The sequence below is a fragment of the Cetorhinus maximus genome, chromosome 2 (genome assembly GCF_964194155.1).
Source record: "Cetorhinus maximus chromosome 2, sCetMax3.hap1.1, whole genome shotgun sequence".
In the NCBI taxonomy this organism is placed as follows: Eukaryota; Metazoa; Chordata; class Chondrichthyes; order Lamniformes; family Cetorhinidae; genus Cetorhinus; species Cetorhinus maximus.
The window spans coordinates 185,449,748-185,476,912 of record NC_135880.1 but is presented as its reverse complement, the minus strand read 5'-3'; the positions used below and the strand labels follow the sequence as shown (position 1 = coordinate 185,476,912).

Sequence of the window (27,165 nt, the reverse complement as noted above, 5' to 3'; positions counted from 1 at the left end):
CATGGGATAGGGGTATGTAAAAAAAAAACACGAGGGAAACTGGGATAGGTAAATGGGCCACGTGACTCTGACCAACTTTACCATAATATGGAATGATTACTGGCTTCTGCTCAGCCCCTCTCCCAATGACTCATTAAACTCCCTTCTTATCAATCCCGATTCCCAAACTCAAATCTCTCACAACCATACTCCCTCCTGATCACACACCAGCTCACTCCCCACGCCAAATTCCATCTCTCCCCCCATTGTATCATCTTTTCCGAACAGACCTCAGGTGTACCCGGTGCTGGGATCTCAGCTGCCAGTTCGCACTGAACAACCTGCAAACTCTCTGACTTCACACTCCCGATTACCGCTAAGGTTTGAACTCAGAGGCAGGATTTGGACATTGGCATTTGGTTCCTTTGCTCACTAACCTGCTGGTTTTGATGATTTTGTACGGTGAAACTGGCCGCCTATTTTTCGCCATGTGCTCATGATTACATTTCCATTAACATCATAGATGCCATTTGTTCAGTTTTGCTTTTCACTGAGATGTGTCGTGTTACAGTGATGGGTGTTTTTCGATACGTATGCACTGTTTCTCTTGTGTGTCACTAGTCAAAATCGTTTCCATCAAAACCTACCTTACATCCAATCAGAACCGGAAACAAAATGACATTTCTTCACAAGTCATTTAAATTTCAGCTCACGTTAAAGCTAAACTGAGAGGTCATTAAACTGGAATCTAGGGCGGAGGTTCCTGTTTTGGAGATGGAATGTGGCGGGCAGGGAACTCAGTGTTTTTCCTGCTGGGCGGTGGGGCAGGTTTTCACACCCCATCGTCTGCCTTTCAGCTCATTAATTATGCGAGCGGCGTATTGTATCTCAGGAGGGGTGGGCACTGATTCATCAGCCCTGCCATCACCTCATAGGCTTCAATGGCCAGGCACCGTATTTAAACAGTACCTGGACAGCCATTCACTCACTGCAGGCCAGGACCTCTGCATCACCTGAAAACAATGTCCAGGAGACAGTAACTTTCAGCCCCACGGATCAGCGATGCCTCCCTGAGATTCTCAACCAGGCGGTCGAGGGAAGGTGGGATCTCCTCTTTCTGATGGATGGGAGCAGGAGCCCCTCCTGCCTGACCACATCGGCCTGGGAAGAGGTCACCTGGGAGGTGCCCATGGGGTCCAAAGAAGAACTGCCCTGCAGTGTAAGACATGGATGAATGGCCTGCAGAGCGCAGGGTGAATGAAACTTAACTACTCACTGCAAACTCATACTCCCATAAGGGCATCTGGTGGTCCAAGGGTCACAGTTACAGGGATTTCACACACGGACTGCAGATGGCTCATCAGCGCTCAATCTATCATAGCCACTTAAAGCTCACCGTCTCATGTAAGTTCCTGCATGAAATAGCATCTTAATCCCTTATTGCAGAGGGTTCAGTACACACAGCAAGCACACAAGCTTCAGAACTGCTCTCCCATCCACAGTGATCACAGTCAATCCATCTGTCTTTGTGCAGGACAAGATTGCCCACAGGAGAGAGAGACCCCTGGCCAGTGGCGGGACCCCGGGGCTCAGGAGCCTCGCTCCATTCGAGGAGCAGGTTGCAGAGCTGGTTGGCGAGGACACTGATTGTGTCTGTACAGAAGACGAGGTCGGCCTCCCCCAGGAAGCATCCATTACACAGCAACAACACGCAACAATGACTGTGAGTGATGTGTCATGTTTGAGCCTGCCTGGTCAATCACTAATTCTCTTTTCTCTCCGTTCCAGGTACCAGAAAGAAGAGAGGGAGGACATTGTCCTCCACAAGAGGAAGCCCCAGTCCCTAGGCCACCTCAAATGCAGCAGAGGAGGGTCTTGCACCTGTATAGCCATCACTGTGCTCACCTTCACGCTCCACCCGATGCAGATACACACACCTCGGTGGGACCTGGTTCTAGAGTAGGCTCGGGTTCACAATCTGATGGTCACCGCACAGACATGGGTCCGCACCAGGCAGAGGCAGTGACAGCCAGGGTCTCTGACACTGAGAGGACTGCTGGAGACCAGGCCCTTGCAGAGTCTGAGTCCGATGATGAGCCTCTGGAATCGGCCCTAGCGCATGCAGAGACAGGCAGGGGGACAACAGGCAGGGTTGTCGGAGGTGGATGTCAATGGCTCCAGCATCAAAGTCACCTGGGAGGCCCAAGGTCAGCAATTTCTGCTGGGTTTATGCTTGGAGCTGCACTCCATCAATCTGGCCATGAATGGCATCCAGCAGTGGCTGGGCGAGAGGGGGATGGGGCACCTCGACCACCTCCTAGTGGCCCTTTTCCTCAAGGAGTCAGATAGGAGCCATTGGGCACCCACAGGGAGGAGGAATGCCAGCCAGGCATCCCGAGGGTATCCACCCAGGACACTCCAAGGATGCCCTGCCCCTCCAACTTCCCTCTGCCAGTGACCATGCCACCTCCAGCAGGCCATGCTGAGGGGGATGCACCTGCCCCAGAGCAGGAGACCCTTAGCATGCCAGGGCCTTCAAGGCCTCTGGCTTCCACAGGACACCCATCAAACTCATTTCAGGCGTCTCAGGGCATAGTAGTCAGCAGCTGCCTCCATCCTTCCTGTGGATGTTGGGGCTACATCTAGACGTAGCAGTAAGGTTTGATAAATGAATAAGTATTGGGTGCACACTGGTGGCATGGGTGTTCACTCAGTGTATAGACTTTGCACTTTTATAAATATAGAACCATAGGATAGTTACTGTGCAGAAAGCGGTCATTCAGCCCATCCTGTCTGTGCCTGCTGGAAATGAAAAATTAAAAACCTAACTACCCATTTTAATCCCACCTTCCAGCACCTGGTCCATAGCCTTGCAGGTTATAACACTTTAGGTGCAGATCAAGGTGCCTTTTAAATGGGTTGAGGGTTTCTGCCTCCACCACCAAACTAGGCCGTGAATTCCAAACACCCACCGCCCTCTGAATGACAAAGTTTTTCCTCATGTTCCCGCTAATCCTTCTACCAATCACCTTAAATCTGTGCCTCTGTTTGACCTCTCTGCTAGGGGAAACAGGGCATCCATGTCTACTTTATCTAAGCCCTCCATAATCTGTACACCTCAATCAGGTCACCCTTCAGTCTCCTCAGTTCCAAGGAAAACAACTCCAGCCTATCCAATCTCTCCTCATAGCTGCAATTTTCAAGTCCTGGCAACATTCTTGTAAATCTCCTCTGCACTCTCTCCAGAGCAATTATGTCTGTCCTGTAATGTGGTGACTACAGCTGTAAACATAATTCCAGCTGTGGCCTAACCAGCATTTTATACAGTTCCAGCATTACATCCCTGCTTTTGTATTCAATGCCTTGTCCATATGCTTTCTTTACCACCTTACCCACCTGTCCTGCCACCTTCAGGGACCTGTGGACATGCACTCCTAGGTCCCTCACTTCCTCTACCCCTCCCAATAACTTCCCGTTTATTGAGTATTATTTTGCTTTGTTTGCCTTCCCCAAATGCATTACCTCACACTTTTCCAGATTGAATTCCATTCGCCACTTCTCTGCCCACTCAACCAAACCATTGATATCATTCTGGAGTCGACAACTATCCTCTTCACTATCAACTACATGGCCAATTTTTGTGTCATCTGTAAATTTCCCAATCATGCCTCCCATGTTTAAGTCTAAATCATTAATATATACAACAAACAGCAAGAAACCCAACACTGAGCCCTGTGGAACACCACTGGAAACCGTTTTCCATTCGCTAAAGCATCTATTGACCATTACCCTTTGTTTCCTGTCACTGAGCCAATTTTGTATCCAACCTGCCACCTTCCCCTGTATCCCACAGAATATATATTCTGCTTTATTCCTTTCCCAAGTCTCATTGATTCAATGGATATTCATGTGATGTAACATTCTGCGTGCATTCAGGGGTCAAACATTTCACCAGCCCCCAACAAAGATCTCCATTTGGAACTTCAGTTGCACTGATTCCCACACAACCCGACCCCAGTGAGTAGGCTTTATCCTGCACCATCAGCAACGCCACATAATATGTGACCATGATGGCTGGACAATACACCTATCACCCTCAAATCCCAGGCAGACATCATTTTGGTGCGGGAGAATCGCTCATCAGGTTTGTTGATCATCCTGCTGTTGTCACCCTGGAAAGGTAAAGGACATCCTGGAGAGATGGGTGTTCCTCCCATTCACATATGAATGTGTATGGAGACAATGCTCTTTGACCAGGGCGATGAGAGCCATGTTCAAGAAGCCTGACGCAGAAACTTCTCCACTTGCCTCCACCACCCTTCAAACTCTACAGACAGACCATTGCTTCGGAATCATAGAATACCAACTGCATGATCCCTTGTCAGCCAACACCACTCACCCAGGAGGATAGAGGTTTGGAGTTGCGAGTTGGATGGCCACCACCAGCCGTGCCCCTTGTAGCCATTTGTCGGAGATTAATCACGCCGAGGAATCATTTCGGACGTAGAAACCCCATTTATTACTTGTGCACGAGAGAGAACAATACAACGAGAGCTATTGTACCGTCTCAAAGCAGAATACACAAACACTTGCTTAAAAGCATTTTACAGCCAATCAGTAAATTTTGCACATCTCAATCCGCTTATTTGCATACGTTAACTGACCAATCCATGTTTTAGTTAATTTCCATTCCCACCACAACAGATGCGGTGCCTACGCACTTGGTTATCACAACTTTGATTACATTCGGCCTGAGAGAGAGACACATGGAATGTCTCAGGGCTCATCCTACAACAGTGGTCAGACAAGATGGTATTGTTCTTCAAGGTTACAGTATTTTTCTCTTAGGCCTAGGCATTTAATTCAATTTCTCCATTAACCCTTTCAGTACTAAGTGGGTTCCCTATTTGCCTAGGCCACCACATTTCCCCCCTTATGTCCTAAAAGGACAATCCACCACCCTTAGCCAAGTTCTATGTATCCTAGTCGCCGAGCTTCTTCCTCAGTGGAATCCTGATTCCAGAGGATAGGGAGGTAGGGAGGGAATAGATAGCTGGCTTGAATCAGCAAGGTAGGCACAGGAACCCAATGGCAGCTCATCCACCTGAGTGCTCCCTTGGTATAATTTCTCCTGACGCATAACCAGGCCTCCCCCTTAACAAACACAAAGGTGGGCTCCCGTCTCCAAATGGGCGTTTGCTGAATGAGTGCCCCTGTATTACCTACAGACCATGCGGAATCTGAGGGGAAAGCCAGAAAATGCATCTCTGAGGAGGAGGAGTTAACAGGAAAATGAGTACAAATCCAACATTTAGTCCGATTAACTTGCGAGGCTACGGCCTGCATTCGTTGAACCGCAGAATTGGTATTCCATGCCCCCCACAAGGACCACGCAGGACAGGATCCAAATCAGAGTCAGCATTCTGATGGCTCAGTTAGAGTTCCCGCACAAGCACTTCCGTCCGAGGTCAGCGTCCACTTGATGTGCGATGAATGGATCTACAAGGAACGTCCTTCAACCTTCATGGCCGTATGGGTGGTGAGCAGGACTTGGAAAGGCCCCTCCCATCAAGGTTCCAAACAGTTCTTTCTCCTGAAGGTCTTTACCAGGACTAGGTCCCCGGGCTGGTATTGATGGCAACCTTCAATGGTGGGCTTTTTCTGAGTTTCTACTACCTGTATATACAAGCTCTTGAGAGAATTAGTGAGCGCTATACAGTATGTAATCATTCCCTCATCCATACCGTGGATGTCCATTTCCCTAGCAGACAAAGGTGGGGCCACTGGGAGGCGCATAGGACATCCCATTACAACTTCATAAGGAGAGAGGGAGGTGGTACGGTTAGGGTGAGAGCACATAGTCATGAGCGCCAAGGATAGAGCTTCAGGCCATTTCAAACCGGTTTCTTCACATAATTTAGCTAGTTTGTTTTTTCAGAATACCGTTTTGTCTTTCCACCGCCCCAGTAGACAGGGGGTGGTATGGGCAGGAAAGGTGATGGTTGCATTGTGAGGCCTTCAATAGTTCTTTTATCACTTTAGCGGTAAAATGAGGTCCATTATCACTTGATAAGATCTCTGGTATCCCAAACCTGGGTATGTATTCACGTAACAACAATTTTACAACAATAACAGCATCATTTTGTCCGGTGGGATACGCCTCCACCCATCGTGAGAACAAACGTACTATAACTAAAACATAATTATATCCCATACATTTAGGCATTTGTATAAAGTCCATTTGTGGGTGTACAAATGGGCCCCATGGCTGGGGTCCCGTACCAGCAGTCACTGTGGGCGTCTTGCCTGGGTTATGTCATTAACATAGGTATGACAGGTATTACTAATACAATGCCTATTAGCATATTACTATTCACTATACATACAACATTCATTCTATATACACGTGTTGAACCTCTGAGCTGGCAACCGGTCAAGTCATGATTCTTGTGTCGTGAGAGATTCAATAAATGCTCATTAGTTACTCATTAAGGGACTACCCCTTCTTTAATCTGCCTTAAATTTTCTCGGGCTTGTTCCAGTGCCCAAGATCCATAGGTGCTGCATACATCATTTCTGCTTGCTTCGTCTGAAATATCTTTCCCTATTTCAATTAATTTATTGATAGTCCCCGCATGACTTCCGAGCACGGTAGCCAGGCTTTGGATTAACCAATGATGTCCCTATATTGAATATCGTAGCGGCATCATTTATCAGGCTGCGCTTAACGCGGTTCCCTCCCAAACCTGATCCCATCTCGCCATTGAACTGAACTGCTTCAGTCATCAATTGGTGCGTCAGAGCCGTATAGAGTGCTTGGGTATGGGTTGAGCACCACTGGGGCAGGACGATTCCAGATATGTTCAAGCCTACAGGTACCAGCTCATGGTGTACATTATCATACAAAACTTCTGATTAACCAGTACCAAATCTTTCGTTGGTCCTGGGTGCATAGTCGGACAAGGTGGGTCAGTCAGTGTGGTTTGAGGGTCTTCAATTATCTCTACTTGGACTGTGAAAGTAGAGGTGGGAGGTGGCTGGGTAGTGGCGGACCTCCCATGCCCGATCTGAAGCAAACCCTTACAACAATTTGAAAGCACTTGTTCTCCTACTGTTACATTTATCATTCCCCGTTGCATGTCGCATTCGGCACTGTCCGTGCTGTACCAAAGTTCCTCCTGCGGTGTGGGATGAGCAATGATGATCCCCGACCTTGTTGCCAGTACTGATACGCCCACGACCAGGATCGTAGATCTGTGGAGACATTAACATCGGCTCTCGTCCTCATATCTACAAGTGCACATGTAAGACATGTCATAATTACCTCGTATGGTCCATGCCTGTTCGTTCTGAGCTCACCCTGACCATCACCTTATTCCCCACTTTGGGGGGGGGGTCCGTTGTTGCTCTTTGGATTTGCCTGTTTCTATATCCTTAATCATCTGTCAGTCTCTAACTTCCTCTCTCAACTCATGTAATTGCCTACTTAATTCCCTTACATTGTCCTGTATTTTTCCTTTCAGTGGCCCTAGACCTCCTACTAAAATGCCTTCAGGTAATTGCATGGCCCTTCCTGTTATCAATTCAATGCGGTGAACATGGTAGTCCTATTTGGTGTAGCCCTAAGGCGCATTAGAATGCTGGGCAATACTGTGGCCCAGTTGTTGCCTGTCTCCTGAATTGCTTAGGCTATAGATGTTTTTATAGTTCAGTTCATCCTTTCCACCATCCCTGGACTCTGGGGGTGGTAAAGAATATGAAATTTCTGTTTAATCCCCATAAGATTACACATTTCTTTAATGACTCTCCCTGTGAAATTAGTTCCCTGATCTGAATCCATTTGGGTAGGCACCCCCACTCCTTCCAGTTTACTCTCTCCTGCTGCTGTCTCATGTCAGACCTCAATTCCTTAAACAACTCTACAGTGCACCTTTTTTACCCTATCTTTCAATGGCTCAGTATCTTCACTTCCAGTGATGGTTCTCTCTGGGAACCTCTTAACTCTGCCTGTCATCAAGGTGTTAATCCTGTGGTTTTACTCTTTGTAGCTCACAGGCACATTAATATAGTCAGTATACATCTATTTTGCCTTTTCCCAGCTTTCCCTTTACTTGTGTCTATCTTGTGGTAAATTGTTAAGTTTTATTTCTCCGTGCCCTTCAATTGCCTCAACTACAGACACTGAATAATTTTACCTCTCAGGTTTTTTTTTCCCTGACCACGATCATTTTGATTCTCTTGAAGTCAGTTTCTATATTGTCCTGATTGTTTAAAATGTTTCCTTACTCTTTAGGCCATATTAACTATTCCATTTCAACGGGGATCTCTGTCTCTAGATCTTTGCTTATCTCCCCCTGTGCAGTTCCAATGCCTCAGTTGATGGCCAGATTATCAAATTCATTTCCCTTAAAACAGTTTGTACATTATGTCCTCTTTCCCTAACTCTTTCTCCTACTTTCCTCATACCAGTTTACACATGCAACAGCTACCATCTTATCTTGTTCAGGTTGTCTGGAGAGACTTTACAGTCCAATAAAGTATTCTCATAACAGTTTTAAAACAGAAATCAAGCATTGACATGTTTTGCTTCCTTATCTTCTTCTCAAACAACATCTTATTGTCCCCCTAAATTATGTCTGACTTTTTTTTTGCATTATCCCAGGTTCATTAACTCGGCCAAAAAATGGATTTCTGCCAAACTTTGTCAAGGTCTTGAGCTTAGCTTCGTATTTTGGGAACAGATTTTACAAACACAAAAGCTTGCAGCATTTGAATTAGTGCCAATTGTTGTCAAAAAGCCTTTTAAAATGAAAATTCCCTTTGAGAAATTATCAAGAACCTCAAATTTTTAAACTTTGTAAGAACTGTAATTTATATTATCAAAATTAAAACAACCTCTTTCTCATGTATAATGATTTGTATCCAAGTTATAATTTCCATATGTTTATCGACAAAGTCTTTATCTTAGACAGCATCCTCGTTATTCAAAGTAACCTGTTAATTTACACTGCACTTTACATCTCAAGATTGCCCCAAATTCAAATTCCAGTGCTTTTGGAAAGCAGATTTCCTTTAATATTTATAATTCATCTCTTCATAAGAAACCCCTTTTTATCCATTGGACCCACCTAGATCTTGTGTTTATGTTTTTTGGTTTTCCTAGAATCTTGCTGAATTTCAAGTAATTTTTTCCCTCAGAATTTTAGAATACTAACTCGTATGTATTAATCCTAATCATCTTGGAAACTGATGATGAGGGTTATTCCCTACTAGTCTGCAAGGGGGTGGGACAAGGGTTGGTTCATCTCAAACAAAGGCAAGCCCTGTTTTATCTTTACACTACCTTCAAATTACGATTTTTGCCAGAAATCTCAACTCAAACCTTCTACTCAAAATTTTGAAATATTTGAATAAACTTTTCCTTTAATCTAATATGGGGCTTTCAACTCTAAAGTGCTCAACTACACACACAAAAAACAATTCAGGGAAGAAAACACATTAAAGCTCACATACAAATGCTTCATTGCACACAAACAAACACATAGATAAAGGTAGGTATCGATACTCCTATAATATTGAACTTAACTCTAAACGAAGCTTCGAGTAGCAGTGGGGGGAATAAAGGGATCTTGAAGGCTCCACCTATAGGGACCTTCAAACTGACGAAAGCTCACATTTTCTCTGCTGCTTGTCAATTGCTCATTAACCCCCGAGGGGTACCCTTTCTCTCTCTCTCTCTCTCTTTTCACCACAAACAGATCCTGTAATTTAGATCAATTCATTTTTTTTAAGTTACAGAAAATTTAGTAGCGGACTATCTACCTCCCTTAAAACATATTATAAGCGCTCAATTCTGTCCCGATTAAAAGTTCCATCTGATGGGAAGCTCTCTCCTTTACCTTGAGTCCATTTAACCCAATCAGAAATATATTGGACAATTTCAGGACCGTAACGGACATACATATAAGTATTTGGGGTTCCCTTCAAAGGGGGAACCTGGGGTTTCTTTGATGCCATATTTCCCATTTTTACTTAATAATGTACACAAAAAACCCAGAAATGACTTCCTTTTCACCTCCAGGGGACTCGAACCCCTTGGTATACTACTACTACTTTTCAACTCTGGGGACTCAAACCCCTGGGTACACTAAATTACAGGCCAGACTAATCTCCTAAGTACTTAAATAGATGACTTACCCTAAGAGTCAGCCACAGGCAGGCGAAGGCAGATCGCATGTCAACGAACCCCAGAAGCCCAAATGGGGCTGCCGTGGACTGAGGAGTCCTTGAACCACGAGGTCCTAACGCTGGCGCTCCGTGACTCAACCCCAGGGGTTAGTCATCTCGGTGGGACCTCCAGAAACTGTCAGAGATTAATCACACCGAGGCATCATTTTGTACGTAGAAACCCCATTTATTACTTGTGCGCAAGGGAAAATAATACGAGAGCTATTGTACCTTCTCAAAGCAGAATACACAAACACTTGCTTAAAAGCATTTTACAACCAATCAGTAAATTTTGCACATCTCAATCTGCTTATTTGCATACGTTAACTGACCAATCCATGTTTTAGTTAATTTCCATTCCCACCACAACAGGTGCGGTGCCTACACACTTGGTTATCACAACTTTGATTACATTCGGCCTGAGAGAGAGAGAGAGACATGGAATGTCTCAGGGCTCATCCTACAACTGTGGTCAGACAAGATGGTATTGTTCTTCAAGGTTACAGTATTTTTCTCTTAGGCCTATGCATTTAATTCAATTTCTCCATTAATCCTTTTAGTACTAAGTGGGTTCCCTATTTGTGTAGGCCACCACTCATTCACCTCCCACCCTCCCTGCCTCTGACTGCAGCCAATGGCAAATGGCTCAGACTGAACAGCAGCTCCACATGTTGCTGGGATCTCAATGTCCTGAGACCCATGATTCTGGGATAAACCTGCTGCTGTGTGGTCTTCACCTTACAGTGAAGGTCACAACTGAGCATTGTTCTCACACAATCTCCTCATGATTATTAGGGTGTCCCTCTAGTTGGCCAAATGAGCTGACCTTGAACTCCACCCAGCTGGGAACACCCTCCGTCCACTTGGAGGTATTTATATCGAATGCAATGTCTAGCTGCTGCTGGAAAAATAGTTTACATATCATTCCAAACTCGCTCCATCAACTTTTACCCTCCCCCTGTCACCCACCAACTTCCCCCCCACCACCATTGACCTACCCAATGTCAGCTCTTACTCCCCCCTCTGTCACCCTTGAAACTCCCTGTGTTACCCTGGACCATATCAATATCCACCTCCACATGCCTTTCCTCCCCTCCGAGCCCACACTCGTTACCGTCCCCATGCCCACCCTGACCCTGCCCCCTCCTGTTATTCGTGCCACCTTTCTTGTCCCCTCCATGACCTACCCGGTGACACCTACACTTGCCAGATGCACACCCTGAACCTCCCACCCTAGTGCATCCCACTTCACCCTCTGACTGTCACTGTTCCCTCCTACCACAGTTACCCTGAGTTCCCCCCACCAGAACCCCACAGTCGACACCACTTTAGCCTCAAACACACACCCTTCCTCTTCCCCAGACACTTTCCCCAACCTGTGTTGTGGGATTGTGTTCAGGACTGTGGTGCAGGATTATGTTCAGGGCCGTGTTGCAGGATTGTGTTCAGGGCTGTGCTGTGGGATTGTGTTCAGGGCCGTGCTGTGGGATTGTGTTCAGGGCCGTGTTGTGGGATTGTGTTCAGGACTGTGGTGCAGGATTGTGTTCAGGGCCGTGTTGCAGGATTGTGTTCAGGGTCGTGTTGCGGGATTGTGTTCAGGGCCGTGTTGCGGGATTGTGTTCAGGGCCGTGTTGCGGGATTGTGTTCAGGGCCGTGTTGCGGGATTGTGTTCAGGGCCGTGTTGTGGGATTGTGTTCAGGGCCGTGCTGTGGGATTGTGTTCAGGGCCGTGCTGTGGGATTGTGTTCAGGGCCGTGTTGTGGGATTGTGTTCGGGGCCGTGTTGCGGGATTGTGTTCGGGGCCGTGTTGCGGGATTGTGTTCAGGGCCGTGTTGTGGGATTGTGTTCGGGGCCGTGTTGCGGGATTGTGTTCGGGGCCGTGTTGCGGGATTGTGTTCAGGGCCGTGTTGTGGGATTGTGTTCAGGGCCGTGTTGCGGGATTGTGTTCAGGGCCGTGTTGCGGGATTGTGTTCAGGGCCGTGTTGCGGGATTGTGTTCAGGGCCGTGCTGTGGGATTGTGTTCAGGGCCGTGTTGTGGGATTGTGTTCAGGGCCGTGTTGTGGGATTGTGTTCAGGGCCGTGCTGTGGGATTGTGTTCAGGGCCGTGTTGTGGGATTGTGTTCAGGGCCGTGCTGTGGGATTGTGTTCAGGGCCGTGCTGTGGGATTGTGTTCAGGGCCGTGTTGTGGGATTGTGTTCAGGGCCGTGCTGTGAGATTATTTTCATAGCAAGAACCAGATCACAATATTGTTCATTTCTGCTGCAATACCAACTTCTAATGACACAATAACACCTCATCAGCCAATAAAGACTTAATGATGAACCTTCATTATGCACATCACAACATTGCTTTGTAATATCGGATAGAATCTCCCCAGCAGAGATTGCTAATCTATTATTTAGATGGTGAATGTTCTGGACTGTGCTTTAAACTTTTACATAAATGTATTGTTTGTGGATCCTAATATTGGAACAAGAGCAGCCAGACAAATTGCCACCATTGCTTAATGGGCTGCTGATGTTCTCCTGTCTTTAGTTTAGGTGTGGAGCTCTCCCCAGTGGCCCTTTAGGTAACTGCATCATTAATCCATACAGACCAACAAGTCTCCAGCATCATCTATGCCGAGCTTTAACTGCACTGATCACAACAGCTGCAGTGGTGAGGATGAAGCATTTGACCTGAATGTCCTTGTGATAGTAACAGGAAGAGCCATCCAGGATTGCCAATCTTGACTGTTATCTGGCGACCCCTGACGGAATGTATGTGTGTGGGATTTGGAACTGTCTTGGGGTTTAGTCATTACAATATTCATTATTTATCTTCAGACATGAAGATTGGACAGTTAGGAGAGTAACCAGAGGGCAGAATTTTGCCGTTGGTGAGCAGGGGGCGGGGCCCACTCGCCGACGTGTAAAATGATGCAGGATGATGTCAGGCGGAACCCCAGATGTCACCCCGCCCCATTTAAATTTTCAGGAACGTGGGCGGACAGCAAAACCAGCTGTGGGCCCGTCGATCTGTCAATGGCCAGTTGAGGCCATTGACAGGATCAATTATACAATTAAAGGACCTGCCCGTCCAAGCTTAAGGTTAGCGGGTCGGCCAGGAGCCCTGGCGGCAAATAGAGAAAACATGAAACATCGTTCACAGGTGGGATGAGGTTTCGTGCAGGGCTTTAAAAAGTTTACTAAAGTTATTCTGTAAATTATGAACATGTCCCAACTCATGTAACATTGTCACATGAAGGGGACATGTTAGGGATTTTTTTTTCCATTTTTAATATTTTTCAAAGTGGAAGCGATCTCCCTGAGACAGCACTTAGCGTCAAGGGGATGTGCGCTCTGTCGTGTGCATGCGTGAAGGTGTGCACGCTCGCTTTTAGGGAACCCCGCCCGCCTGCACAGGGAGCGCATAGCACTTCCAGCCGGACATCACGCTGGGCGAGCCCTAATTGGCCCACCCAAGTAAAATGGCAGCGGGGCCCGCTTCACTGGCGGGGATCGGCTCCCCGCCTGCCGGAGATTGGGTCAGGCCTGCCCGCCCGACAGGCAGAAAATTCTGCCCAGAGGGTGTGTAGCACCCATGGTGTTCTCCCAGAGATTAGGGCAGAATGTTTAGATGTTAAACTTTAAACCTCGAGAGCTTCTCGCAGTGAAAACAGCATGTATCTGGCTGAACCACTGCAAAGAAATCAAAAGGCCTTGATAATAAGGTAAAAGAAAGTAAAGACTTGTATTTATGTAGAAATTTTCACAACTACCGGATGTCTTTAAAGCCAATGAAGTACTTGCTGAAGTGCAGTCAGTGTTGTAATGTAGGAAATGTGGCAGCCTATATGTGCACAGCAAGCTCCCACAAACAGCAATGTTATAATGGTCAGATAATCTGTTTCTGTGATTTTGGATGAGGGATAAATATTGACCAGGACACTGGGGAGAAGTGCCCTTCTCGTCTTTGAAATAATCCCATGGGATTGTTTACATCCACCCGAGCAGGTAGGTGGGATCTCGGTTTAATGGCTCATCCAAAAAGCAGTCTCCGACAGTGTGGTGCTCCTGCAGTACTGCACTAGAGTGTCAACATTGATTTTTGTGCTTAAACCCAGTGTGGGACTTGAAGCTGGAACCTTGTAATTTAGAGAATGTAACCAACTCAGCTACATCCTGGAAAATACAGAGTGGGAAAAATAACACATTGCAGATCTTGAGATTTGCTAATTTTCCAGAGCTGCAACATCTGGATTAAAATCAATTACAAACCGGCCATTTTACTGCCACATGTGTCTACTATCAATCATCAGGAAAGTGATGGAAAGTGTTGTAACAGTGTTATCAAGCAGCACTTACTCAGCAATAACCTGCTCACTGATGCCCAGTTTGGGTTCCGCCAGGGCCACTCAGCTCCTGACCTCATTACAGCCTTGGTTCAAACATGGACAAAAGAGCTGAACTCCCGAGGTGAGGTGAGAATGACTGTCCTTGACATCAAGGCTGCATTTGACTGAGTGTGACATCAAGGAGCCCTAGCAAAACTGGAGTCAATGGGAATCAGGGGGAAAACTCTCGGCTTGTTGGAGTCCTACAAAGGAAAGTGGTTGTGGGGATGTTCGCTTAATATTTGCATAGTGTTTGGTACCATTTGCAACTCCTCAGATACTGAAGATGCACTTGGCTGCATGCAACAAGATCCGGATGACATTCAGGTTTGGACTGACAAGTGGCAAGTAACACAAGTGTCAGGCAATGACCATCTTCAACAAGAGATAATCTAACCATCGCCCCATGACATTCAATGGCATTACCATCACTGAATCCCCCACTATCAACATCCTTGGGGTTATCACTGACCAGAAACTGAACTGGACTAGCCATATAAATACTGTGGCTACAAGAGCAGGCCTGAGGCTGGGAATCCTGTGGTGAGTAACTCACCTCCTGACTCCCCAAAGCCTGTCCACCATCTACAAAGCACAATGGAATACCCCCAACTTGCCTGGATCAGTAAAGCTCCAAGAACACTCAAGAAGCTCAACACCATCCATGACAAATCAGCCCACTTGATTGGCACCACATTCACTGCCTTCAACATTCACTCCCCCCACCACCGGTGAACACTGGCAGCGGTGTGTACCACCTACAAGGTGCACTGCAGGAATTCACCAAAGTATCTTCACTTGCACCTTGCAAACTTCCAACCTCTACCGCCTAAAAGGATGAAGGCAGCAAATACATGAGGTCACAACCACCTGCAAGTTCCCCTCCAAAAGTCACTCACCATCCTGACTTGCAACTATTGCCGTTCCTTCGTTGTCGCTGGTTAAAATCCAAGGACTTTCTTCCTGTAGCACTGTAGGTGTACAGGCATCTTCCACTTGTCAAAATGAGGTTTGGGACCTGGAACATTAGGACCCTCTTGGACAACCCCACGAGAGTTTAATAGACCTATACCGTCATCATAACCTGGGAACTCGGGTGTGTCGACATCGACATTGTGGCCGGAATGAGACACGACGTGCAGGAGAAGGTCAACTGAAGGAACAAGGCAGAGGGTGCACCTTTTTCTGGAAGGGCTTTCCAGAAGAGGAACAATGCCTCCATGGGGTGGGCTTCACCATCAAAAGTGAACTTGTCCGGTGCCTCAGCGACTCTTCCTGTGGGATAAGCGAGCACCTCACATTCCCAGCTCACCCTAACGAAGGATCAACATTGCCGCTGTCATCAGCAAACATGCTCCTACACCTGAGGCACGGAGGGATTCTACACCGAGCTTAAACAATCTCTAGCCTGACTCCCTGCCGGCAACAAACTAGTCTCCCTTGGAGATTTCAACACCAGAGTGAGGAAGGACAAAATCCCTGGAAGGGCGTGATAGGCAAGGAAGGAGTAGGGAAAGCAAACTCTAATGGAAGCCTCCAATGACAAAATGTGTAGAACATGATCCTGTCATAATCGACACCTATTCTAATCCAAACTGGCACTTGCTCAACTATGTCATCATTCAAGACCATCATGACAGGTATTGACGACTGCTGGACCAACCACCACATTATCCAATCTACTATCTTCATCAACCTGATCCCCAAACAGCGGAGACAACAGGGGCAGGCAGTGGCATATTGGTATTGTTGCTGGACGAGTAATTTAAGGACCCCAGGGTAATGCTCTGGGGACTCGGGTTCGAATCCCACCACGGCAGATGGTGGAATTTGAATTCAATAAGAATCTGGAATTAGAAGTCTGATGATGACCATGAAACTATTGCCGATTGTCATAAAAATCCAACTAGTTCACTAATACCCTTTAGGGAAGGAAATCTGTCGTCCTTACCTGGTCTGGCCTACATGTGACCCCAGACCCACAGTAATGTGGTTGACTCTTAACTGCCCTCTGAAATGGCCTAGCAAGCCACTCAGTTGTAACAATCCGTTAAAAAGTCAAAATGAATGGAACTGGACGGACCACCCGGCATCGATCTATGCACCATAAATGACAACGACAAACTCAGCCCTGTTGACCCTGCAAAGTCCTCCTTACTAACATCTGAGAGTGAGTGCCAAAATTGGGAGAGCTGTCTCACAGACTAGTCAAGCAACAGCCTGACATAGTCATCCTCACGGAATCATACCTTATAGATAATGTCCCAGGCGCCACCATCATCATCCCTGGGTATGACCTATCCCACTGACAGGACAGACCCAGCAGAGGTGGCGGCACAGTGGTATACAGTCAGGAGAGAGTTGCCCTGGGAATCCTCAACATTGACTCTGGACCCCATGAAGTCTCATGGCATCAGGTCAAACATGGGCAAACACGGTACTGCTGATTACCATGTACCGCCCTCCCTCAGCTTATGAATCAGTGCTCCTCCATGTCGAACACCACTTGGAGGAAGCACTGAAGGTGGCAAGGGCGCAGAATGTACCCTGGGTGGGAGACTTCAATGTCCAACACCAAGAGTGGCTCGGTAGCACCACTACTGACCGAGCTGGCCGAGCCCTAAAGGACATAGCTGATAGTCTGGGTCTGCGGCAGGCGGTGAGGGAACCAACAAGAGGGAAAAACACACTTGACCTCATCCTCACCAACCTGCCTGTCGCAGATGCATCTGTCCATGACAGTATCGGTAGGAGTGACCACCGCACAGTCATTGTGGAGATAAAGTCCCATCTTCACATTGAGGATACCCTCCATCGTGTTGTGTGGCACTACCACCGTGCTAAATGGGATAGATTTTAAACAGATCCAGCAACTCGAGACTGGGCATCCATGAGGCGCTGTGGGCCATCATCAGCAGTAGAGGTGTACTTGAACATAATCTGTAACCTCATGGCCTGGCATATCCCCCACTCTACCATTGCCATCAAGTCAGGGGATCAACCCTGGTTCAATGAAGAGTGCAGGAGGGCATGCCAGGAGCAGCACCAGGCATACCTAAAAATGAGGTGTCAACCTGGTGAAGCTATAAAACAGGACTACTTACGTGCTAAACAGCATAAGCAGCAAGTGATAGATAGAGCTAAGTGATCCTACAACCAATGGATCAAATCTAAGCTCTGCAGTCCTGCCACATCCAGTCATGAATGGTTGTGGACAATTAAACAACTCACTGGAAGAGGAGGCTCCACATATACCCCCATCCTCAATGATGGGGGAGCCCAGCATATCAGTGCAAAAGATAAGGCTGAAGCATTTGCAACAAACTTCAGCCAGAAGTGCCGAGTGGATGATCCAAGTTGGCGTCCTCCGGACGTCACCAGCATCACGGATGCCATTTTTCAGCCAATTCGATTCACTCTCCGTGATATCAAGAAGGCACTGGATGCTGCAAAGGCTATGGGCCCTGACAGCATTCCAGCAATATGTTGTGTGGCATGTGAGTAGTCCGGTTTTATAGCTTCATCAGGTTGACACCTCAGTGAAGACTTGTGTTCCAGAACTCGCCGCGCCTCTAGCCAAGCTGTTCCAGCACAGCTACAACACCGGCATCTACCCAGCTATGTGGACAATTGCCCAGGTATGTCCTGTACACAAAAGCAGGACAAATCCAACCCGGCCAATTACTGCCCCATCAGTCTACTCTCGATCATCAGTAAAGTAATGGAAGTGGTCATCAACAGTGCTATCAAGCGGCACTTGCTTAGCAATAACCTGCTCACTGATGCTCAGTTGGGTTCTGCCAGGGCCACTCAGCTCCTGACCTCATTGCAGTCTTGGTTCAAACATGGACAAAAGAGCTGAACTTCCGAGGTGAGATGAGAGTGACTGCCCTTGACATCAAGGCAGCATTTGATCGAGTGTGGCATCAAGGAGCCCTAGCAAAACTGGAGCCAATGGGAATCGTGGGAAAACTCTCCACTGGCTGGAGTCATACCTAGCACAAAGGAAGATGGTTGTGTTTGCTGGAGGTCAGTCATCTCAGCTCCAGGACATCACTGCAGGAGTTCTTCAGGGTAGTGTCCTTGGCCCAATCATCTTCAGCTGCTTCATCAATGACCTTCCTTCCATCATAAGGTCAGAAGTGGGGATGTTCGCTGATGATTGCACAATGTTCAACACCATTCGCGACTCCTCAGATACTGAAACAGTCCATGTCCTAATGCAGCAAGTCCTGGACAATATCCAGGCTTGGGCTGACAAGTGACAAGTAACATTTCAGGCAATAACCATCTCCAACGAGAGAGAATCTAGCCATCGCTCCTTGACATTCAATGGCATTACCATTGCTGAATCCCCCACTATCAACATCAAGGGGTTACCATTGACCAGAAACTGAACTGGACGAGCCATATAAGTACTGTGGCTACAAGAGCAGGTAAGAGGCTAGAATCCTGTGGTGGATAACTCACTTCCTGACTCCCCAAAGCCTGTCCACCATCTACAAGGCACAGGTCAGGAGTGTGATGGAATACTCCCCACTTGCCTGGATGAGTGCAACTCACACAACACTCAAGAGGCTTGACACTGTCCAGGACAAAGCAGCCCCGCTTAATTGGAACCAGACCCAAAAACAACTAAACGCCTGGAAACCAAGGTCCTCTTCCAACCAGTTCCCACAGCACAACACCTCCCCCTGTCAATTAAGATTAACGGTGAGATCCTGGAAAATGTGGACTATTTTCCGTATCTTGGGAACCTCTTCTTGACAAAGACAGACATAGATGATAAAATTCTTCATCGCCTCCAATGTGCCAGCTCGACCTTCAGCCGACTGAGGAAATGAGCATTTGAGGACCAGGGTCTCAATCCTGGGACCAAGGCCAAGGTTCACCAGGCAGCAGTGATTCCCGTGCTCCTATATCCTTCAGAGACTTGGACAACCTACAGCAGGCAGCTCAAAGCACTGGAGAAGTATCAGCAGCAAGGCCTTCATAAGATCTTCCCAAACCGATGGTAAGAAGGGCGATCCAACAGCAGCGTCCTCTCCCAGGCCAGCTTTCCCAGCATTGAGGTGCAAATCACTCAAAACCAGCACGGCTGGGAGGACATGTTCGTATTCCTGACACTGGATTCCCAAAGCAACTGCTCTACACGAAACTCGGTCATGGCTGGAGACTCCCAGGAGGACAGTGGAAACACTTTAGGGATGTCCTCAAAGCATCTCTGAAGAGGTCAGACAGCCCCACTGACTCATGGGAGACCCTGGCTTGTGACTGACAAAATGCAGAAGGTTCATTCAGGAAGACACTGAACACAATGAGAGACTTCGTCAGGAACGGGCTGGGGTGAAGTCGCAGTGTCAGAGACAGCGCACTAACCTCCAAACAACCCATCTACTCAACGCTTCAAACACCATCTCTGCTTGTGGCAGAGTCTGCAGATCACACATTGGACTCATCAGCCATCTCAGAACACATCAAACTGGAGTGGAAGTGGGTCATCCTTGAACCTGAGAGATTGCCTAAGAAGAAGATGGGTGTACCTGCATCAGATGGGCTGTAATGGTTCAATAAGGAGGCTCATCACCACTTTTTCAAGGGCAATTAGGGATGGGAAATATTTGCTCGACATTCCAGTGATACCCACAACCCATAAAAAAATCCATAAATGTAATAAAAATACTTATCTGTAGTAACAGTCCAGGCCCCAAGTACCTATGCAGTGGGTATAATAACAATTGAGAGGACTGATTGCAGGGGCGAGAACAGAAACCATTACAGCTGATATCCTGGCTATGATTAAATCGATAAGAATAGAACCAGATGAGAGCAGTCCCACAGCTGGATGATGGTGGAGAGGCATCGGAAGAGGATGGTGTGGTCAACTGTGTCAAAGGCTGCGGACTGCTTGGGAAGGATCAGGACGGACAGTTTGCCTTTGTCCCGGTCTTATAGGATGCCATTTGTGACTTTGATAAGAACTGTTTCAGTACTGTGGTGATGTGGAAACCTGATTAGAGGAATTTAAATATCGAGATCTTGGAAAGATGAGCACAGATTTGGGTGTTGATGACGTATTCTAGGACTTTGGGAGGAAAGGGAGATTGGTAGTTTGCTAAGACGGGTGTGTAATACCAAACCAGACCCATTTAGAACTGTCCAGAGACGTAAAGCTTCCTTGCAATAATAATCTAGATCCATAATAACTGTGCAGAGCAGTAATAATAATCGACAACTTTAATAACTGGACAGAGCTATAATTCCCCCTTGAGCTGCAATAAGAATCCTGAGAACAATGGAAAGCTGCATTAACAATCCACATTTTTTATAAAGCCGTAGCTTTAATAACTTCCAGAAACACAGTGAATAATTTTGCCCGGTATAGGTTTAATTGAATACAGTTTAATTAATCGTCCATTATGATTGTTCAGGCATCTTTACAAATACTAAACAGCAATGCCACATCATCATTTCAGGTTGTGGTAGTGACACTGAGGGAACACCAAACTATTCAAAGAGACCCAAAGACACAGTTGGGTTAAGAATATTCTACCAGTAGGAAAATATAGTGGAGATACATATCTCACTGGTATTGATTAGGTAATAATCACAATATCTGACCCCACTAAGCTTATCTCTCAACCAAACACATGATTGGGGACTGGTGGGTGAACTGTGCTGTATTGTATCTAGTACAGAGATATGTGTGAATGAATCTGATTACACAGTTCATTTGTTTTCCTTTGTTAGAGCCAAGCTGAAGCCCACTACAAAGGCAACAAGCATGCCAGGATGGTCAAGGGGCTGGAGTCCAACAAAATTAAGCAGAAAGGGCCTCCTACCAGGGACAATGCAAATTCTACCATCTCCAGGACCACCTACACCTCACCTACAGGTGTCACTGAAAAGAACATTAAGACAGCAGGTTCTCCAGTATATTTTATGTGTGTTTCATCAGCGTGTTCTGTATAGTTCTAACAGTAGACCCTTGTTGTACATACCCTATTCACCCTGTACATCTTTCTCTGCTAGTGGGGCTACAGATTATCATTTTCCTCATCCATTCCTCATGCACTAACCCACAGGGAGCATGGGGAAAGGCTGCTTTTGGCTTGAACAGATCTTTTAAACACTGTTTAGAGTTAGGTTTATCATGAGGGAAATAAAGGATTCGCATGTGATGGCTAACGAGTCCAGTTTTCTAACATCTTTTAACCTAATACTATCCTTAACTTCCCTCGTATTCTTTCTCACTAATTTTTTGTTGAAAATTTCGAATTGTTTCTTTAAATGTTTCCCACGGATTATTTACTCAATCAGCCTTTGAATCCTTCTGTCTGCCCTGATGTTCACTTTGCAATAAGTTATATTGCAGTAATATTTTTGTGCAGTGCTCCTTTAAGTCTTTAAGAAAAACTTGCTTGCTGGATAATGTGTGCTGCAATCATCACTGATGGGGTTTCCCTACATATTTCAGAGGCTGCAGGAAACCTGGAGGAGTGAGAAATGGTGCTGGACTCTTCCCACCCATTAAACCTCCTCCTGCAGTCCATCCACACTTGACTACGGACTCTAGCCAACCAGTTAATGCCCCCACACTGCCAAGGACCATAGGCCCCTGCATCAACACAAACCAAACATTTAATCTTGTCCCACATTCCATGAATAAACTACCCTATTGTGGACTCTACCCGTCTAATTATTCTTTTTCGATAGCCCATCTACTTAATACCCGAGAATTGACTCTTACCACCTATTTTTTATTCGTACATGGGATGTGTGGGTGTGGCTGTCAAGGTTATCGTTTATTGCCCAGTACTAATTGCCCTTGAGAAGGTGGTGGTGAGCCTTGAAATACTTCAGTCTATCTGGTGCTATTAGGGAGGGAGTTCCAGGATTTTCACCCAACAATGATGAAGGAAAGGAGATATAGCTCCAAGCCAGCTTCAGTGCACTTACTGCCCTGTTCTTCTGGGCAATAGAGTTCAGGGGATCGGAAGGTGCTGCCAAAAGAGTCTTGGAGAGTTCCACAGAGAATTTTGTCGATGGTACACACTGCTGCCACTGCTCACCAATGGTGGAAGAAATGAGTGTTTAAGATGGTGGATGGGGTGCCAATCAAATGGGCTGCTTTGTCCTGGATGGCTTCTTGAGTGTTGTGGGAGCTGCACTCATCCAGGCTAGTGGGGAGTATTCCATCACACTCCTGACTTGTGCCTTGTAGATGGTGGGCAGGCTTTGGGGAGTCAGGAGGTGAGTTACTCACCACAGAATTCCCAGCACCTGAACTGCCCTTATAGCCATAGTATTTAGGTGAATTTTCCAGTTTAGTTTCTGATCAGTTGTAACACCCAGAATGTTGATGGTGGGGGATTCAGCAATGGTGGTGCCATTGAATGTCGAGGGGAGATGGTTATAGTCTCTCTTGTTGGAGAGAATTGCCTGACACTTGTGTAGTGCAAATGTTACTTATCAGCTCAAGCATAAATGTTGTCCAGGTCTTGCTGCATTTGGGCACAGACTGCTTCAGTATCTGAGCATGCATGGAACATTGTTTACTGAGGATTGCACATCACCACTTCCGACCTTATGATGGAGGGAAGGTAATTGAGAAACCAGCTGAAGATAATTGGGCTGAGGACACTACTCTGAGGAACTCCTGCAGCAATGTCCTGGGACTGAGATTGATCGACTTCCAACAACCAAAACCATCTTCCTTTGTAATCAAAGCAAAATACCACGGATTCTGGAATCTGAAATTAAAACAGAAAATGCTGGAAAAACTCAGCAGGTTTGGCAGCATCTGTGGAGAGAGAAATGGAGTTAACGTTTTGAGTCTGTATGACTCCGTATGACTCTTCTTCAGTCCTTTGTGCTAGGCATTCCTATTGACTCCAGTTTTGCTGGGGCTCCTTGATGCCACACTCAGTCAAATGCTGCCTTGATGTCAAAAGCAGTCACTCTCACCTCAGCTCTATCATTCTTTTCAAAACGAGAAGCCACTTTTGGGTGTTTGGTCTTGTTGATGACATTAGCTGACAAGTTTTTGATGAACTAGCGCATACAGGAAGACCAGATGTGTGCTGTGATTAATTCCCCCAAACACTTTGCACCATAACAGTGGTCCTATTCTGCTGTGGAATATTACTCTCTTGCACTGTCTTGCAGCTGCCACACAAAGATGGTGGATGTGCTATTTGCTTCCATGTGGACAGTGTCACGGATAATTAGCTCCACTCCAACAGGTGGCTCTGGGTGAAATAGAAAAAGGAGAAAGCAGCCCGCTTAATCAGCACCCCATCTTAGAGACCACCTTACACATGCACTCCCTTCACCGCAGACGCACAGTACACAGTGTGTACCATCTACAAAATGCACTACAGGAATTCTCAAGGCTCCTTCAACAAACCCACGACCACTACCATCTAGGTGGACAAGGGCAGCAGATAGATGGGAACACCACCACCTGCAAGTTCCCCTCCAAGTCACTCCCCATCCTGACTTGGAAATATATCGCCGTTCCTTCACTGTCACTGGGTCAAAATCCTGGAACTCCCTCCCTAACAGCACTGTGGGTGTACCTACACCACATGGACTGCAGCGGTTCAGGACCAATTAGGGATGGGCAATAAATGCTGGCCCAGCCAGCGAAGCCCACATCCCGTAAATGAATAGAAAATAAGTTGGAAGAAGTCAAAAGCAACACCAAAGAACAAATAACAAAGAAAAGTATAGCACAGGAACAGGCCCTTCGGCCCTCCAAGCCTGCGCCGATCATATTGACTGTCAAACTAAAACATTTTGCACTTCCGGGGTTCGTATCCCTCTATTCCCATCATATTCATGTATTTGTCAAGCTGCCTCTTAAACACCACTATCGTACCTGCTTCCTCCACCTCCTCTGGCAGCGAATTCCAGACACTCACTACCCTCTGCGTAAAAAACTTGCCACGCACATCTCCTCTATAGTTTTCTCCTCTCACCTTAAATCCAAGTCCCCTAGTAATTGACTCTTCCACCCTGGGAGAAAGCTTCTGACTATCAACTCTGTCCATGCTACTCATAATTTTGTAAACTTCTATCAAGTCGCCCCTCAATCTCCGTCGCTCCAGTGAGAACAATCCGAGTTTCTCCAACCTCTCCTCATAGCTAATAACCTCCAGACCAGGCAGCATCCTGGTAAACCTCCTCTGCACCCTCTCCAATGCCTCCATATCCTTCTGGTAATGTGGTGACCAGAATTGCACGCAATATTCCAAGTGTGGTCTAAACAAGGTTCTATACAGCTGCAGCATGACTTCCCAGCTTTTATACTCAATACCCCTGCCAATGAAGGCAAGCATGCCATATGCCTTCCTGACTACCTTATCCACCTGCGTTGCCACTTTTGCCTGTGGACCTGTACACCCAGATCCCTCTGCCCGTCGATGCACTTAAGGGTCCTGCCATTTACTGTATAATTCCTACCTATATTAGACCTTCCAAAATGCATTACCTCGCATTTGTCCAGATTAAACTCCATCTGCCATTTCTCCGCCCAAGTCTCCAACCGATCTATATCCCGTTGTATCCTTTGACAATCCTCTTCACTATCTGCAACTCCTCCAACCTTAGTGTCATCTGCAAACTTACTAATTAGTCCAGTTACATTTTCCTCCAAATCATTTACGTATACTACAAACAGCAAAGGTCCCAGCACTGATCCCTGCGGAACTCCACTAGTCACAGCTCTCCATTCAGAAAAGCACCCTTCCACTGCTACCCTCTGTCTTCTATGACCAAGCCAATTCTGTGTCCATCTTGCCAGCTCACCTCTGATCCCGTGCGACTTTACCTTCTGTACCAGTCTGCCATGAGGGACCTTGTCAAAGGCCTTACTGAAATCCATGTAGATAACATCCACTGCCCTTCCATCGTCGATCATCTTTGTCACTTCCTCAGAAAACTCGATCAAGTTAGTGAGACATGACCTCCCCTTCACAAAACCATGCTGCCTCTCACTAATACGCCCATTTGCTTCCAAATGGTAGTAAATCCTGTCACAAAGAATCTTCTCCAATAATTTCCCTACCACTGACCAAGAAAGTGTTTGTTTATGTTGTCCATCCTGGGAAACAATATCTCATATTTATGCAGCTAATATCAACCCACAATCCAGATGGACAGAATCCAGAATAGCAAATATAGCATAAAGAATCAACCTCACATCACTGAGCTAACAGCACAGCTCCCTGACTCCAAGCTCCCTCAAAGACCATCTCAACTAAATCCATACAGAGCATGCACAATGCAGCCACCTGCTTCATAAGTGGAAGATGAGGAATGGTCCAAAGTGAGGTTGTAACTTTGTATTCCATGTATGGAACATGTCATATCAACCTGCCCACTCAGATCTGCTGAGGAATGTACCTCATTTCTCCACTCAACATCTAATCTCCTCCCACAACCCATGAACACACTCTAACCTTACATGGAATATACCCACCCATTTAATCTCAGCACACAGCACATGAACAATGTACCTGATGATGGACACTCACCCACTGTTTGAATCTTCTGTCACAACTCTAACTTATGAGGACTCTCGGTGCCACCCGGTCCACACTCTACCTTATTTGGATACTAACCATCCATTAGTCTCCTCCTATAGCCCAGGCGCATATGAACCTATCATAGATTCTACTCTCCCATTTAATTGTACTCCACAGCACATGTATATTCCACCATGCTATGGACTCTACCCAACTATTTAATCTCCTCCTATAATAATGCATGTGCACTCTACATTATCAAGCTTCTACTTATCCCTCCCTTCTCTGCCCCTAGCCCACTGTACACTCTACTGAATCATGAACTTTACCAACCCATTTAATCTGCTTCCATACACTCTACCCCACTTTTTGTTCTATTCACCCATCTCCTGTCTGTTCACAATCCTTGTACAAATCACCATATCCTACACTCCACATCCAATAAACACAAAGCACAGACCATGGAAAACCTACTGCGTCATCAAATCCACCCCACACTAAGTTCCAAAGAGGAGTCATATTCAACTCAAAGCATTAACTTTGTTCCTCTCTCCCTAGATGCTGCCAGATCTGCATTTTCTGTTTTGGTGTCAAATCCACCTCAATCATTTAAAATAAAATTGGGATGTGGGTGTCACAGCTAGACCAGCATTTATTTCCCATCCCTAAATGTCTTTGTTCAGAGGGCATTTTTAAGAGCCACATGTAGGTGAGGTTATGGACAGCAGACATTAATGAACCAGATGGGTTTTTATAACAATCAACAATGGTTTCACAGTCATCATCAGACTTTTAATTCTAGATATTCTGCTGTGGTGGGATTTGAACCTGGGTCCCCCAGAGCATTACCCTGGGTCTCTGGATTACTAGTCCAGTGAAAATACCACTATGTCACAGCCTCCCCCTAAATCCCTCTCAGTAGGTTTGTGTCTATACACTCATTAGAAAGGTACAGTGAAGTTTCATCAGAATGAAAGCTCAAACATGATGTTATAGTTATGAAGAAAAGCTTGAAAAATTGTAACATTGCTCCAGAAAACCAAAGGGGGATTTA

At 46.4% G+C, this 27,165-nt stretch overlaps 1 protein-coding gene across 1 annotated transcript in view; it reads left to right on the top strand.

The window, feature by feature from the left end:
* The window catches only part of LOC144690847 (zinc finger protein 385D-like), a 72,739-nt gene that overhangs the window by 21,385 nt on the left and 24,189 nt on the right, over positions 1-27,165 (top strand). Inside the window, exon 2 of the mRNA XM_078558695.1 lies at positions 21,331-21,505. Within this exon, the coding sequence (XP_078414821.1) occupies positions 21,373-21,505 (133 nt within the window). The 5' untranslated portion in view covers positions 21,331-21,372. The remainder of the gene's footprint in view (positions 1-21,330; positions 21,506-27,165) is intronic.